The 18,562-nt window shown below is 36.9% G+C and overlaps 1 protein-coding gene across 1 annotated transcript in view; it reads right to left on the reverse strand.

Annotated features, from left to right (window-relative positions):
• Positions 1–1,142: 1,142 nt before the first annotated feature.
• Positions 1,143–18,562, reverse strand: part of exoc3l2b (exocyst complex component 3-like 2b) — a 35,789-nt gene continuing 18,369 nt past the window's right edge. The window contains exons 4-13 of the mRNA XM_067366426.1: positions 16,039–16,693; positions 14,184–14,298; positions 13,656–13,766; positions 13,079–13,179; positions 12,640–12,753; positions 10,398–10,533; positions 9,794–9,916; positions 9,226–9,381; positions 6,104–6,225; positions 1,143–2,937 (exon numbers count right to left, since the gene is read on the reverse strand). Of these exons, the coding sequence (XP_067222527.1) occupies positions 2,658–2,937; positions 6,104–6,225; positions 9,226–9,381; positions 9,794–9,916; positions 10,398–10,533; positions 12,640–12,753; positions 13,079–13,179; positions 13,656–13,766; positions 14,184–14,298; positions 16,039–16,693 (1,913 nt within the window). The 3' untranslated portion in view covers positions 1,143–2,657. The remainder of the gene's footprint in view (positions 2,938–6,103; positions 6,226–9,225; positions 9,382–9,793; positions 9,917–10,397; positions 10,534–12,639; positions 12,754–13,078; positions 13,180–13,655; positions 13,767–14,183; positions 14,299–16,038; positions 16,694–18,562) is intronic.

The following is an 18,562-nucleotide window of genomic DNA, read 5'->3' on the forward strand; positions in this document are numbered from 1 at the left end:
CCGAAATCAATTTCGTGAGGTACCTTCATGCACAAATGCTGCCGTACAAGTCATTCTCTTATAAGATAGCAAGGCAGCAAGACAGCTACCTAGGTTTTCGGACGAAGCCGTTATCTACCTCCTCGATGGCAGGAAATTCGTTCAATTCAGTGGAAAAGTTGCTCATCTTCATAACATAAAGATCACGTCCAACATATGTTGTGATTTTCTGTATATACCTTTCTAAACCAGTACAGGACTTTTCTCCATCTCTTCCATTCTAATTTTCACTGCTTGCCCTCCACCGGTATTTCGCGTGTCACCAGAACCACGTGATTGCAAACAACCTATAGGTTGTTTGCACATGACGTCACAGCAGAAGCGCGAATGAGTCTGGAGGGCAGGGAGTGATTTTTCTTTTACAATTCTCGATTCAGCATAAATGATCTACAATGGCGACATTTTTCACAATCACAACAGAAAATCAAAATACTGCTCTAACTTCACTAGTAGAAAGATAGCGCGATATAAACAAACAGACTAGAACTGAACAACGCGTGACGGCAGCTTCACATCCTCTATATCTGCCTCCTCGATGGCAGGAAAGTCTTTTAATTCAGCAGAAAAGTCACTCCTCTTCATAACATAAGGATCGCGTCCAACATATGTTGTGATTTTCTGTTTATACCTTTCTAAACCAACACAGAAAGGACTTTTCCCCATCTCTTCCATTCTAATTTTCACTGCTTGCCCTCCACCGGAATTTCGCGCGTCACCAGAACCACGTGATTGCAAACAACCTATTGAAGTAAAATGTGTTGGTCATCCCATTATAGTGCTGTTGTTTAAAAAAGTGGACAGACTGCTGAGGTAAAAATAATTCAAATAAAGAACAAAGGCACATCATTCTCAAAAAATATGACTGATAACTGTACTCTCTACTGATACCGTTTTATAAATAATATTTGGTTTGTCTGTGGCCCTTGCGCATGCGTCTTTGCTTTGGTTTGGACTAGCGCTCAGCACCAAGGACAGCGGCGACCAAAGACGCGCGCAGGCTAGATGATGATGTGAGGGTCGATGTGACGTCAAAGCAAGGACCACACAAGCTCACAGTGGTCAGTGGTATTGTGCTGTATTTAATACAAAAAACAAAGGCCGAAATATCTCCATCATTTATTATATGTGATTTAATATATGTACACTGTAAAATATTTTTCCCCCTATAACCAAAATATCAGTTTACAAGTCTTTTTTTTATATGTAGCAACATGCAGAGTACCCTAAAATTAACTGAAACGTTGTATCTTTGATTTCTTTTCCATGGTGCTCACACAGCAACATATACAGACTCATCAAACATTTGCTAAGAAGACAAGTTATAATATTTTTAGAAGACAAACTGGTAAATGTAGACTCCATAAACGTTATTTGAATAGTTCAGTCCATCCGTTTTTTTTGTTTTTTTTTAGGTAAACAAACACAAAACTAATTATTTTGATCACATCTTCTCTAAAATGATACACTTATTCAATTGAGAACTATTTTTCTGGTTGTAGTTATTCGTTTGGGTTGTTTGTTGTTGTATTTATTACAGCTGAATGAAATATTGGTGCAATAAATAAGTCGTGCAATACATAAATAGTCACTCTTGATTTCTTTCACAGGTAAATTTGAATAATCTCATACAAAATACAGTTATCTTTCAGGACAAGATAACAGATGATTGGATCACTAAAATATCCACTTAAATATGTTAAAAAATAATCGAAAGATTAAAGATAACTGCAATTGCATAGTACCTTAAAATCAGTCTTCAGTCATGTGCAACTAAAGTAAAAAATAAAAATACAATTTCATCCCTATGAATTACAGTCACAAAAGTCAAAATGATAAATGGTATGATTATGAACACATAATAAATTCCAAAACCAAGCAGTGCTTTCATCAGTAGTTATGATTTTTACAATAAACACTCTTGTGACCCCCTGCAATTTACAATTCTAAAATATATTTCTTAGAGATGGTTGCACTATATATTCAAACGATAACATATATCAATTCCAGAAAAAAAAAAATATAGTGGTCCCAAAAAGTATTTAGACATTTTCAGATACACAAAATGTATGAATTTCATTGTATTAGAATTGAAATGATGAAACTCTTTTCTCGACATTTATGCAATGACTTTTAACTAACTGGTCTGGAGTTGATTTATTTGTGAAATACTATGTGAACATGTTCCACTAACATTTACAATGTTTCACAACACTTTTGTCTTCATTTTGAACATTATCTCTATTATGGATCATTTAAAACTTTGTTTTTGAAATGTTTTGCTTAGAAAAAATTAAATGCCACTTGATTTGATATTTTGTTATATAACGCAAAGACATTCATACACTTTTAAGTGTGGCTAAAGTGCCAAAATATTTTGGTGCCACTGCATTTCACACAAGCCTTTGCAATGTTAGTTGTGCAAAAACAGTTGTAGTGATTCCAACTGTAGTGTCATTTTCTCATTGATCCTGCTATCATGAGCATCTGCAAGAAAGATGTCCCTAGGTCCTTACGTGACAATGGCACATGCAAACATTTTAGAAACAAATGCTGTGCTGTCGGCATTGTTCCAGTGCTGTGTGAGTGCTGGGTGACTCAAGCATCCATTTTTAGATGGATTACAGCATGTCATCCTGGTTTTCCCTGGCTGGAGTCCTTCTGCGCCGGAACCGCATGCTGGAGAAGAGGGACGAGGCGGTGAGGGCGACACGGCTCAAGCCTACATTTAGACAGTGCACTTCTGACGTCACTGGCACCTCAGCGAAGAGAGCCCTGTCACGGGACACCCGCATGACGCTGTCGCTGTTCTCAATGTCTTTCACTATATTCAAGATCTCCTGCCTCTCTGTTTGTCGGGTCATCCCACGGATATTGAGAATGGCAGAGACGTGCTTCCTCCTGCAAAATACAAGAAAGATTTATTCACTCTTGATTGATGTACAGTATAAGGCTTTGGGCCCTATTTTAACAATCTAAACTCATGGTCTGAAACGCATGGCGCAGGTGCACTTAGGGTGTGTCTGAATCCACTTTAGCTAGTTTAACGGCAGAAAAAATGGATGGCGCACCAGGTGCATGATCCAAAAGGATTGTACCTAGTCTCTTATTGAGTCATGGGTGTGTTTTGGGTGTAACGTGCAATAAACCAATCAAAGTCTCATCTCCCATTCCCTTTAAAAGCCAGGTGCGCTTGTACCACGGCGGAATATAGACATCGTCAACCTGACGAGTCCGTTTAAATACAAGTGTGTATTGTCATGATTGGTCAAATAATTAGCCAGTTTCATTCATCATTACTGCAAATAGGTAATTCTGATACATGCAGTGACTATCCATTATGACATGTAGGCATTTTAATCTTCATGTACACAATAATAATCTTTTACATTGTAATCCTTTTATTTTTAATATTTGGCATGTTTGTGTGCTGCTGCGCGTCCCTGTGTGAGTAACAAGCAGCGTACGCGTGTTGTGCACCCGCCTATATGTGCATATTACTAACGCGCCCTTTAAATAACAACAACAAAAAAAAGACTGACTTTAGACCTGTTTTTTTTTGGTCAATAGCACAGATGTTTTCAGTTGCCTCAAAATAGCAACAAGCCAACAATGCGCCTGAACACACCTCGTTTTCAGATCAGCACGCCCATGGGTGAACATATGGCCAGGAGTGCATTTGCTATTTAAAAAACGTGGCACAGGATGTGAAAAAGATAACTGGGTTAGGCTGAAACTAGCAAAAAAAAACACTGAGCCAGGTGTATGATAGGGCCCATACTGTCATATTTGCAATAAACAAAGTGTCATTAAAACAATGAAACATTTAGAATGTCTAAACTACTTAAATAAACAGCAACAGGGTCATTGTTGCATGGTGAGTGGTCAGTACTGAAACTGTTCTGGAAAAGACTTTCATTTTAAAGGTGCCCAAGAATCAAAAATTGAATTTATCTTGGCATAGTTGAATAACAAGAGTTCAGTACATGGAAATGACATACAGTGAGTCTCAAACACTGTTGTTTCCTCCTTCTTGTGTAAATCTCATTTGTTTAAAAGACCTCCGAAGAACAGGCGAATCTCAACATAACACCGACTGTTATGTAACAGTCGGGATTATTAATATGTACGCCCCCAATATTTGCATGCCAGCTCATGTTCAAGGCATTACACAAGGGCAGCCAGTATTAACGTATGGATCTGTGCACAGCTGAATCATCAGACTAGGTAAGCAAGCAAGAACAATAGCGAAAAATGGCAGATGGAGCAATAATAACTGACATGATCCATGATATCATGATATTTTTAGTGATATTTGTAAATTGTCGTTCTAAATGTTTCGTTAGCATGTTGCTAATGTACTGTTAAATGTGGTTAAAGTTACCATCGTTTCTTACTGTATTCACTGAGACAAGAGAGCCGTCGCTTTTTTCATTTTTAAACACTTGCAGTCTGTATAATTCATAAACACAACTTCATTCTTTCTAAATCTCTCCAACAGTGTAATGTTAGCTTTAGCCATGGAGCACAGCCTCAAACTCAGTCAGAATCAAATGTAAACATCCAAATAAATACCATACTCACATGATCCGACGCATGCATGCAGCATGCATGACGAACATCTTGTAAAGATCCATTTTAGGGTTATATTAGCTGTGTGAACTTTGTAAATGCACTGTATTATAGTCGAGAGCTCGGGGAGCGAGAGGATTTAAAGGGGCCGCAGTCTGAATCGGTGCATAGTTAATGATGCCCCAAAATAGGCAGTTTAAAAAATTAATTAAAAAAAATCTATGGGGTATTTTGAACTGAAACTTCACAGACACATTCAGGGGACATCTAGGACTTACATCTTGTAATAGCGAACATAAACAGAAGCTCAAATGAACCTGCATGACGCGCAAGAACAAACCTATGGCGGAAGCTCAAACATCAAGTCAAGTCATCTTCATTTATGTAGCGCTTTTTACAATACAGACCATATCTGATGTGTAAGCTGATTAATGTTATTATGTGAATAAAAGCCTATATTCAATCCGTTCTTCATAAAAAGTGATTGAGTCTTTTCAGAAAATTTGGACTAGACCACTCAATACATCGATACGATCAATACAATCTCTTTATGAACTTTTTGAAGCGTCAAAGTTTCAATTGCATAGGCTGTCTATGGAGGGACAGAAAGTTCAGATTTCATCAAAAAGATCTTAATCTGTGTTCCGAAGATGAACAAAAGTGAGGGTGAGTTCATTTTTGGGTGAACTAACCCTTTAAAGTACAAGCCAAAATTATTCAAAAACATTTTTTCCCAGAAAACATCGACTGTTTGGTAACCCATATTTTTCTTCTTTTGTGTTCAGCAGAAGAATGAAATGCATACAGTTTTGGAACAACTTGAGGGTGAGTAAATGATGACAGAATTTTTGTTTTATCCCTTTAACTGTAAATTCTTTATAATGTGCTATAATGTCTGTAGCATTGCTAAAAAAAAGTGCAAAGAATCCTCATTTAACCTTTCAAGAGTTGGCTCCTGTTCATTTAAAGTTTTCCTAGATCATAAAATGCGCAAGGATATAGATGGTATATGGGAGAGATTCCAAGTGTTCATCAGTTTAAAACCCAAAGGTGTTGCTAAAGCTAAACAATGGAGCCCACAGCACATCTAGGTCATGTATCTGAAGTTTCAAGCTTTATTTAGCACACATTCCACAAAAGAGAGCTTCCTCTGGATTCAGCAGAACTCTTGATTAGGCAACTGCCCTCTCTAGGTTAAACCATTGAGCTTTAGGTCAGGCCCTGGCAGGATGCCTGTGTTTTTGCTTTGTCTCAGTGAGGATCCAGAGCTGGACAACTGTACACCTTTCATGCGAATCTAGGATAACCAAACAGTCTCTCATAAAAATCAGGAAACCGCAAAGGTCTTGTTTGCTTTTACAAGCCCCTCTTTTGCTCTCAAACAGAATGACCATATTTTGTCAGATGACCTCAGCTCTCTGCTTTTTGACCTTGATCATATCAGGGGTTACAAGGTGTCCCGGCATAGCGGCACGCTGCACCTCAAGACACTCACCGTATGTCAGGGAATTCCCGTACCAGTACGCCAACTTCCATTTGGATGGAGGGAGTGTCCTCCAAGAGAATGATCTCCGATAGGTGAGGGATAGCACTGTCGAGCCATGAGGCGGAGGATTCCTGGATGGGGTCAAACAATCAAGATAACATCAGATCCGTCAAAATCAGATAGCTAAATCCTTCATATGCTAAGACCAATGAGCCACTGGAACATGTAGATGAATGCTCAGATTAAACACACTCAAAATAAGACATTTTCCGAAAATAAAAAGTACAATGACTTCTGAAAGACAGCCAAAGATCACAGGGCCCAAACAACTCCAAAGTACAATCAGAAATGGCTATTTTTACCCTTGTGTCTGGAAAAACAAAACACATAGAGGATTAAGTATAGGAGCACATGTTGTTCTGATTGAGAGTAATATCTGTATGCCCATTACACCAAGGCAGTTCTTCCTGACTCTCAGTTTGACCTTAAAGGCAAGTCATGACTTCAAAGGCCCAGGCCTGGACATTCTTCCATAAACAAGGGCATCCTGTTGTCCACCAAGGTGACAAACGGATGTTTTAACTGGAGCAAGGGGCGGACGCTGCACAGGGGAAAGGACCATTTGGGTGGGTCATAGAGATGCCCTTTGGAGCCAAGGGCCTGTTTGGCCATCTGCCTCCATGTCCACTCCCGAAATGCCCATTATTCAAAACATCTCTTTTGTTTGAAAGTTGTCGGCTGTAGATGATTTTGGGGTGATTAAAAGATACTTAGCAGCTAGCTAAAAACAGGACATGACATTTTGACAAGTGTGATGAATCTGGGAATGAGGATTTCATGAAAAATATATGTTTATAAATAAAAGATATCAAATAAAGTTATTAATAAAAGTACTACAAATTAATCTCCAAATTTCCTAAATGTCCGGTAAGGTCTACACTTTTCATGTTGCAGTAACATATGAGGTGTTCAACTTGTTTCATGCTTATGGGATAAAATAGAAAACAGAAATATACTGTATATTTAGGGCTGACAAAATTAACACGTTAATGCATGTGATAATTTTTTTCTGTTTAACGTGTTAAAAATATTTAACACAGCATCCGTTTTTTTAGCCATCCTTCAGCTAGTGTTATATTATATGATCACGCTCTTATTCATGCAAATGTTTTTAAACCATTCAAGTGCAACAAGACACAAAAGAGACCTCAGTGCTGTACTGGCATGCTGTCTGTGAATCTCCTGTGGGTGTGACAGAAACACGAATCATGCACAGAGACAGCTGCATCAGACAGCGCACCGGCTGCATTCATTTAAGCCACAAAATCTTAAATGAACGTAAAGTGTGGTGAGAAAATGGGATGCATGTCAGATCCGCGTCATGTGCAGCAGGTCTTAAAGTGACAGCAGCCTAATAAACCTGCTGTTGTCTGTCATTAATGGTAATCAAAGAACAAAATAAAAAGAGAAAATCTCTCACTGCTCTCGACTAAACAACTTTTGTAACTTTAATAATAATTTATCTATTAGGGCTGTCAAAATAACGTGTTAATTTCGATTAATTAATCTGAGAAAAAATAACGCGTTAAAAAAAATAACGCAGATTAATCCATTTCGTATTGACCTTTGAACCTGGAGCCGTTCTGTCGGTCGTGCGCGTGAGCTCTCTCTGTCTTCAAAGTAAGCACCGTCTTTGCACTCTCTCTACCTCACACATAATAATCTAAATCAACTGACACAATGCTAAAAGTCCAATGTTAAAAATCCATGTTTCACGAAGCGCATCCGGAGAATGTTTGAATAACCGCTGGGTGTGAATAGTGCTCAAAAGAACGTCACCTCATCTTCTCTGACAGGCACCCTACACGTGCAGCTGACATAAACCACACTTTCAGTAAACAAAAAGAAAATCCTATCCAGTGGTGAAGTGTTTTCTGTGTCAACAAATATTTTGCAATGTGTACTAATAACAGTCGCGATTCGCAAGCAACGCGTCAACGTCCACTAATTTCCAATTCGTGACCTAATGACTCATTTGAACAGATTCATTTTAATGAATCATGACAACAACTGATCTGTCCACACAGTCTATAATGAATCATTTACTCGAACAACTCTGAAATGAGAACATAAGTGTGCTTACCCCATTTAGCAAGAGTGGTTAGAAAAATTTGCCTTAATAATCCACAATATTTTCAGGTTATTTAAATGACAATGTGTAGTAAATTAGGGCTACCTATAAAATCAGTTAGTTTAGGAGTGAGGTGAAACCAGAACAAAGCAAGTTGTTGTTAGCTAGGTGCATTCAATTGTATATGGTAGAAAATTACATTATTAGTTAATATAACTTCTAAATGCTACTTTTTAATACTTTTCAGGTTTAGCAAAAAAGCATCTTCTCTTACAAAGCTATAAAATCACTTTTTATTTATTTATTTTTTTGCAAAGAGGGCAAGAAAGAATTACAGTGAGAGTGACGGGAACTTTATTGTCAGTATCGGGCTCGCAGATCACGTGGGTAGGGCACTTTTTACTGTTTGTGTGGATGACCATGTCTGTCACCACCGACAGACCATTTCTGACCCAGGAAAAACCCTGCATTGATTCATTTGAATTGAAATATTTAATACTTTCACAGAAAAATTATGTATGCGATTAATTTAGATTAATTAATCACAGAGTATGTAATAAATTAGATAAAAAATTTTAATCGATTGACAGCCCTAGTATCTATATATAGACTGTGAAGTGTTTGATTAACTTTATTCAATTTCTGTGTATTTTCTACATGTTAGATCAAATATTTAAAATATACTGTCTTTATGTTGCTTCTCCATTAATTTGTAGATAAAATGTGAAATTATTATAATCTTAAAATATATTAAAAACTTTAATGTTAAGTGCAATTAATTGAGATTAATTACAGAAAAACGTGTGTGTGATTAATTAGTTAATTAGTTAAAACTTGTATGATATATACAAGTTTTAAGCATTTTTACCTTAAATTTTTAAACATTTTTACCTTAAAAATTAAGCATTTTTACATAAAATTTTATTCTATACTTATTACAGAACAGGTCAGTTGGAAAAACAAAAAACATTTACTTTGATCTTTTAGATAAGTGACTCACCAACTCTTTGAAGAGAGTTTTTAGGTGCTTTCCTTCGTCACGAAGGCGGCCTGCCATTCTCTTCCTCATTTTCAGTGATGTGCAGATAATTCTGCCCCTCATGATGGCCCGCACATATTCAGTCATCACGCGCCGGTGCACCTCCACTACCAGGACCTTAAAAGACAACATAAATAAGAGATAAAGTACAGTCAGCTGCTTCTTATAACCCTAACATGGACAGATATGTAACAAATGGGGTCTTGTTTCAAACCGAATGGGTTTAGTTTGGGATAACTGTACATTATCCAGCCTATTATATATGGCTAAACAAATAAATACATAATTGGACATAAAAAATTGATTTGAGTATGTAAAAAGTAAAAGTTGAGAGAACTATATAGATTTTAGCAGTCATTTTCCAAAATATTTGACCACAAAATTACGACTGACAAATCGAAATTTTAAAGAGCCATGTAGATTAAAAAAACTGGCTAACAAAGCAGTAAAATACATTCTGTTAAACATCAACTATAATAATCTGGCAAGTCTGAGAGAAGAAATTTACATTATTGACATCTTAATTTACCTCATAAGGTGGCTTGTCCATCCTGCAAAACTTCTTGAAGTGTTCTTTAATGAGCGCCTCAATTTGCTCAAAAGGCTCAGTGTTGCTCAACCATTTCCGTTTAATCAGCTTATCAAAGAAGGGCTATGTGAGATGAGACCGAAAGCACGGGATTAGAATTGACATACTCAGTACACACTGGAATGTACTATATTTGCCTTCATCAGGATGTGAGGGTTTACATATTTAGAGTCAAGAGAGTACAGCTAACTTCCTGTTAGGGCACCATCATGGTAAAAAAGGATGCAGCAAAACTATGTGGCCCATGAGAGCTGGTAATGCCAGTCTGTAAAGAAAACATTGAATACTGTTCGGCGTCAAGCCAAAAACATCTAATTCACTAGTGTTTTTCACATAGTGCTGCTATTTTAGTGTGTCAGAGGCAGAGTAGCTGTGCAAAACATCCTTGAGAACAACCCACAGGGGAAATGCAGATAAGATATTCTTTATATTCTTGGACAAAGGCACATGATGAACATAAGGTATGTCAAGATTATGTGCGTGCGTGTCTACGCCACAAACATGTCTATGTGAGGAAGTGTTGGGTGATCTGTGGCAGCCTCACCCTGATATGCTCAAAAAGTCTGTCGTTCAGCACTCTCACACTCAAATTGACTATCCTGTCCAGAGAGGTGTTGGCTCTACGAATCGAGTCCTCGCTGGTTGTGGGGTCACACTGGCTGCAACGCTCCACAAAGCTCCTAAACACACCAGTTTATATATTAGAAACACACAGAGCTGGGTAGTAACTGATTACATGCAATCTGGATTACGTAATCAGATTCCAAAAATGAAGTACTTGTAATTAGATTATATTATGCTTTAAAATACTTGTAATCGGACTACAGTTACTTTTTTTAATTACATGATTACATGTTATTCTCACAATGGCAGTAAATTATTCATAATTCATTGATTTTCCCTACTACTACTTTTTTTATCATTTTCCTTTCTAAAAAGCCTGGTGCTTATGTACTTTCAGAAGGTCTTCTAGGTTTGTGGAGTTGCACACATAGAACAGACACTCATCAAGTGCCAATCACTGAAAACTGAGATCCTCACAGCATTTGTTCACTGGATTTACAGAAATCATTTCACATTTAAGTGTTTTCTCAACATTGCAACACTGCATATCTAATCAACTCCTTACGAATTATAATTATTTGAATTATCACTCAGTGAGTCATTTAACCACGTATTGCTGTCTCTGGAAGTGTTATTTCATATTTACATGCAATGGAGGGATTCCCCAACTTTTTTGTCAGCTGAACTTCTTCAATCTAATATATTTACCTGAAGTACCCTCTTATTATGATTAATAATAATAATAAAATTAAGTTTGCGGCTCTCTGATGTCGATTAATGGTCAGATGACATGCAGGTAAACAAGTTAAATGTATTTAAAGGTGCCGTAGAACGTCTTTTCAAAAGATGTAATATAAGTCTAAGGTGTCCCCTGAATGTGTCTGTGAAGTTTCAGCTCAAAATACACCATAGATTTTTTTTTATTAATTGTTTTAACTGCCTATTTTGGGGCATTATTAACCATGCACCGATTCAGGCTGCGCGGCCCCTTTAAATCTCTCGCTCCCTGCCCTCCCGAGCTCTCGAAACAATGTTCACACAGCTAATATAACCCTCAAATGGATCTTTACAAGATGTTCGTCATGCATACTGCATGCATGAATTGGATCATGTGAGTATAGTATTTATTTGGATGTTTACATTTGATTCTGAATGAGTTTGATGGTGCTGCGTTGCTAAAGCTAACATTACACTGTTGGAGAGATTTATAAAGAATGAAGTTGTGTTTATGAATTATACAGACTGCAAGTGTTTAAAAATGAAAATAGCGACGGCTCTTGTCTCTGTGAATACAGTAATAAACGATGGTAACTTTAACCACATTTAACAGTACATTAGCAACATGCTAACAAAACATTTAGAACGACAGTTTACAAATATCACTAAAAATATCTTGATATCATGGATCATGTCAGTTATTATTGCTCCATCTGCCATTTTTCGCTATTTTCCTTGCTTGCTTACCTAGTCTGGTGATTCAGCTGTTCAGATCCAGACGTTAATACTGGCTGCCCTTGTCTAATGCCTTGAACATGAGCTGGCATATGCAAATATTTGGGGCGTACATATTAATGATCCCAACTGTTACGTAACAGACGGTGTTATGTTGAGATTCGCCTGTTCTTCTGAGGTCTTTTAAACAAATGAGATTTATATAAGAAGGAGGAAACAATGGAGTTTGAAACTTAATGTATGTCTTTTCCATGTACTGAACTCTTGTTATTCAACTATGCCGAGGTAAATTCAATTTTTGATTCTAGGGCACCTTTAAAATCTTTTTTGGTAAGTGTTTATTTTGATTGTTAAAATTTTAAAATGATTAATTATAAATGTTTATGATTTAATTAACTTTTCATTAAACTCACGAACCCCAGTCTGGGAAAACCCTGGCATAATGTAATATTTAATGAACTTCATGTTGTTGATAACGAAGAATGGTATATATTTTATTACACTTTGTAGTTTTATATCAATATGGTACAATATTATCATATTCAGATTAATGTAATAAACGAGTCAAAAGTAATCTAAAAGTAATCAAAAAGTAGTCAGATTATATCACCTTAAATGTTTAATGTAATGGATTGTTACGAACAACAATTTTTGTCATGTAATTTGGAAGCAGTAACTGACTACAATTTGTAATTAATCTACCCAGCACTTTAAACACACTAAAAAAAAAAAAACATCATGTATAAATTAATGATTTTGAGGGAACTCACCTAAATGATGGACAGCAGTTGACAAGGGCGATGGTTTTAGCGATATAACCGTCTTCATTTTCTCCAAAGCTGCTCACTAGCATCTCATGGAACATCTCCACCTTTCTCTGAAAACTTTGCATCAAAAACAAAGCACATGACACATTTTCTATGGAAATTAACTAAATTAAATTTTATTTAATTAAATAAAAATAAAAATGGGTTATAATTTAAGCTCCTAACTTGGAACTCCATATAGAGCCTAACATTCACTACCGTTCAAAGTTAATGTTTTTGAAAGAAGTCTCTTTTGCTCACCAGGTAATATTTATGAATCAAAACAGTAATAATGTTTTATTTTATAATGTATCCTTGCTGATTAAAAGTATTATTATTATTATTATTATTTTTTTTTTTTTTTTGTACTCACTACAAACATTTTCATGTATTATTTTCCCACCTGTACAGGAAATCTGCTAGTCCGTTGAGACTGCATTGAGCAACCCGTGAGCCCAAATGTCTGTTTACGGCTGCAGATCTCTCAAGGTCCTCCTGTAGCCTCTATAATAAAAAAATGTGAGAAAATATGTTATTAAGTGAATTTATTGAGTTAAAAACAGTTAGAAAATTATTTTAATTCCTCAATTTCGTCTTGAAATATCTTGCTCAATGATCTTCTACTTTAGCAAATAACGTAACTTGACATTTTCCTTAATACCCTTTATGACCACTAGGGTGCAATAGAGAGCCTGCAAAAACAATATACTGTAATGGAAACATGCTCACAATGGGAAGTTTATTTGTGTTGGTTCAAGTTAGGAGACGATTTTCTCGTTACACAGAGGTGCATGGATGCCATTCAGCATGTCTTATGTTTTGTTTTAACAACAGACCCAGTGTCTAAAACCTGCTGCACATATTGCACTCAATACTGAGAAAATGGTTTAAGGTAATGTGATATCCCATGCTCTGACTTCAAGCACAATATCTTATTATATATAAATGATCATAAATGGTCCATGCGGCCCTGCTCTGACCTGAATAACAGTGCGAGCCAGAGGTATCTGATACTCTTCGATGTTCAGGGTGTCCAGCCATTTCTTTTCCTCCTCCTCCAGAACCTGAGACAGCTCATTGGTCACTTTCCCCTGGAAAACACAACATTTCAACACACTCATTAACAGCATCCTTGCTGTGTGCTGGGTGGCCATGTAGGGCGCTAGGTACATATGAAACGACTGCATCCATAAGGAAACAATCACACTATTAAGACATTCAACTAATGATACTCTTTTCTGGATGGGCTAAAGGATTATTGAAAGACCACACATTCATGTTGTTTAATGAGTGAAAGGAAAAATGTGTTGTCAAACTGACTCCTATTGTGTAGTGCTCATTGTAGACAGGAAAGCCGTGCGTTGACCCTGAAATGCCGCACTCTAATTGACCGCGCAGGTTGCAACGACCAGCCATCTCTTTGAGTGGACAGGATGTGCCGTTGTTCGAGGTACACAGAAAAGGCAAGAAGATACTTGGGGACAAGGATTGGGAATTTCAGTTCTTACCCTGACTGAGTTGAGGCAGTCGAGCTCCAGTTTTTCCACCGTCTCTGTCGGCAGCAGTGGGCCGAGCTGCGAGAGGTTAATGGGTGTTGTTATGGTGACTGTTCCAAGGACATCTCTGCAGCAACAACAGGAAGAGCAAATCACAAACTGAGTCTGGACTTCACTCATAAGGAAACATTGAATTATGAAGGAACAGGAATGGGAAGGTACAAGAGTGGGTTTCACCTCTCATATCAACCAGAAGCTATTTATAACAATCTGTTTTAGGTTTGCTTTAGCTGTATGTGGCTTGACAAATGGATATGGTCAGTGCAACAATACAAACTAGAAAACAGGCCATTGCATAAATTTTCATTATTACTCTGGTACATTACCGTTCAATTCAGAAATTTGGGGTCAGTACGTTTTGATGATATTTTTGAAAAAAGTCTCTTAAGGCCTGTTCACACTAAGGACGATAACTATAAAGTTCTAAACATTTTTCTAAATATAAAAGAATAGTGTGAGTCACACCAAAACTATTAAGGCACAGAGAAACAATATCATGGGAATCACTTTCAGAAGCTGATGAACAATATAATCATCGACAGCCAATCAGAATCCATCCTGAGCATTTAAAGTGGCAGGCGACATAGCTGCATGTGCTTAGAATAAACAGAACGATGTTGTGTGTTGGTTTGAACACTAATATAGTTCTCTTTATTGTTATTGGTGTGAACAGGCCTTTATGCTCAACAAGGCCGCATTTATTTGATCAAAAATACAGTAACAACAGTAATATTGTGAAATATTATTACAATTTAAAACAACTGTCTTCTATTTTAATATTTTAAAATGTTAATATATTTAATATATTTAAAAAATTTAAATATATTAATATATTTTTAAATATATTAATTTTATATATTAATTATATATTAATATATTATATATATATATATATATATATATATATATATATATATATATATATATATATATATATATATATATAAAATTAAAATATAAAATGCAAAGCATTATTACTCCAGTCTTCAGTGTCACGTGATCCTTCAGAAATCATTCTAATATGCTGATTTGCATATCATTATTATCAGTGTTGAAAGCAGTTGTGCTGCCTGTTTTTGTTGCTTTTTTCAGGATTCTTTGATGAAAAAAAAAAAGAACAGCATCCATTTGTAAAATCTTTTGTAACATTATAAATGTCTTTTGTGCCACTTTTCTTCAATTGAATACATCCTTACAGAATAAAAGTAATATCTTTAAAACAAAAAAACAAAAAAATCTTACTGACTCCAGACTTTTCAATGGTAGTGAAAATGTTTCACTAAAAGAATTTTGTCAGTCATAAATCTGTCATTTCATCTCTCAACAGAAGATTTTCTATTTTCTGTGAAACACAAAAATAGATATTTTGCATACTATCCTGTCTGTTTCTTACAAGTAAATGAGGACTGGGCCTATCAAGCTCCAAAACATGACAAAAAAATAAATATGCTAAATTCAAAGTCTTCTAAAGTCACATGAAAGATTTGTGGAACAGACTGAAGTTTGAGTGGTCAACCACAAAAAAACTTCAATCCTCAAATCTCATTTGTACACATGCAGTTTCAAACTCGCTGCATTTTGTCCAGTTGCACGACACACAAGAACTGATGCCGTCAAACCTGAAAAATCACATTTGAATATGGCTTCAGAAGACGTCATATGGACCACTTTTATAGTACTTTTTTGGAGCTTGACAACCTGTTTGGTTTCATTTTATGAGAAGAGGTGATATGGATATTCATTAAAATTCTTTTTAAGGAACTATCCCTTTTTAGGACATAAAACTAGTCAAACTGCTGGTGTTTACCTATTGTAAATATTGTAGAGCCAGTCTAGCATAGAGTATATGTCAATGATCTGCAGCTCTCCATTGGTGATAGCCTGGAGACGACGGGTAACAGCCTGGTGGTAGCTATGTGTGTACACTTGGAAGGAGTCATATTCAACCGGATATACAGACACCACATTACGCCGAGCCGCTCCGAGGTCCTCCACCATACGGACTCTCAGCTTATCCAGGTAAGCTGCGAGCTCGCCTGCCCGTGCTTCTTCATGCTGGGGTAAATTTGCATCAGCCAACTCGACTACCGCCTCCCTCCAGCGTTTCTTGAATTCCCTTGGCCGTGGGCCTCCTGGAGCGGCTCCTTCACTCTGAGCCCAGTCCCGATCGGCTTGCTCCTCCTGTTGAATCACCTGCACCACCAGGCCCAGGTTGGGCCCAGCGGTGGGGCAACGCAAAGAATCCCTTACCACATCCCACAACTCTTTCTGCAGGGCCTCGTAGAGCAGCTCCACATCTTTGGCTTTGCGCCGACTGCTGTCTTTGCTGCTGGGGCTGGTGAAATCCTCATTGCCCCCTGCCGTAGGAGATTCGGCCTCCCTACACTCCTGCTCCAGCTCCAGAATGTGAGTGTCAGCCAAAAACAAATCTCTTTTTGTCACCAACTGCAGGATCTCCAATACTGTCAAAACAGATAATAAGGTTATCCATTAGTCACACAGTGGAGACCGAATGCTACATTCTTTTATTGTTTAGTCACCCTCATGTTGTTCCTAATAAAAAAAAAAAAACTTTTTCAAAGTTGTACATAAAACAAAGATTATTGTATGTTTTACAAGAAAATACAATTTTCACGTTTTACTTCTATTCACTTCAAAATTTCATGTTTAATTCAATGTGTTACTTTGTCATTGATTGTGAAATCAACTAGCAATATCTGAGTGAAAACTGTTTCTACACCAATTACTTTCACTTGAAATGCAGCACATGGAGCTGTCACTTTCGTCAACGTCGTACACTGATTCACAGCATATCTGGAGAAATTCTGTTTTTTTTATTTGTAGAAGCAGTATTCGCATTTGTCTTGAAAATTGGAGAAGATAGTGAATATGGGAACATTATCTTGGCCATCCAATACAATTCTTCAGAATTCCCCCATTAGTAAATTTCATACCATTAAACCTAAAACATAAATGCAAGTATATCTTCCAGATGGTCAAAAGGACTGCCAATGCACTTTGCTGGCTATAGTTTATAATGATCTCACTTTCTTATGTGCAGCAGCACTTTTTTACATTCCAAAGAAATCTTTGATGAAGCAGGCGGGCTCTCATTGAGGTCAGTGCTCACACCCATCCTTCATCATTTCCATTCCTTTCCTTTGGGATGAACACATTTACATGGGCTAACAAATTTGTCTGATTACTTGAGAGGTTTTGGCAGGCTTCAAGAACAGTATGTCATTAACCAGTCCAAATGAAAGTCAAGTGGTCACCAAGTTCATATAGTGAAAGGACTAGCAAAGCTGGTCACCAGTATATGTTGTGTTACGGATCCAGGTGACCAGCAAGTAATGTTCCCAAAAGAGTTCTTAGCCTAACCAGGCAAACTTAAACGGTATATACTGCAGATCTCGACAAATAATTATGCACCTCTTGATGGAAATAAATGTTGTGTATCAATTTTTGGTCAAGATCTTGTATTAGCAATGCAAGAGTCAAGCACTCTGTAAAGTCTACTCCAGCACATCCCAAAGACTCTCAATGAATTTAAGGTGTGGACTCAAAGGTGCAGAGGTGCATTTTCATGTCTGAAAATGATTCTTCATGCTCCCTCCCAGCCATTCTTTCACAATTTGAGCCTGATGAATCTTGGCTTTGTCATCCTGGAATATGGGTATATAAACCCATATATATATTCTTATGTGCATATACAGTGGGTACGGAAAGTATTCAGACCCCCTTAAATTTTTCACTCTTTGTTATAATGCAGTCATGTGCTAAAATCATTTAAGTTCATTTTTTCCCTCATTAATGTACACACAGCACCCCATATTGACAGAATAACACAGAATTGTTGACATTTTTGCAGATTTATTAAAAAAGAAAAACTGAAATATCACATGGTCCTAAGTATTCAGACCCTTTGCTGTGACACTCATATATTTAACTCAGGTGCTGTCCATTTCTTCTGATCATCCTTGAGATGGTTCTACACCTTCATTTGAGTCCAGCTGTGTTTGATTATACTGATTCGGACTTGATTAGGAAAGCCACACACCTGTCTATATAAGACCTTACAGCTCACAGTGCATGTCAGAGCAAATGAGAATCATGAGGTCAAAGGAACTGCCTGAAGAGCTCAGAGACAGAATTGTGGCAAGGAACAGATCTGGCCAAGGTTACAAAAAATAAATAGAAAACAAAATGGAACCCTGGGTGACCCCTTTTGGAAATATCAAGAAATTCAGATTTGTGATCCTCCACATAACACACTGAGTCCAATCTGCCAAATAATTTCTAAACCATTTCACCATCCCTGGTCTGAAACC

This window comes from Chanodichthys erythropterus, chromosome 17 (genome assembly GCF_024489055.1).
Source record: "Chanodichthys erythropterus isolate Z2021 chromosome 17, ASM2448905v1, whole genome shotgun sequence".
In the NCBI taxonomy this organism is placed as follows: Eukaryota; Metazoa; Chordata; class Actinopteri; order Cypriniformes; family Xenocyprididae; genus Chanodichthys; species Chanodichthys erythropterus.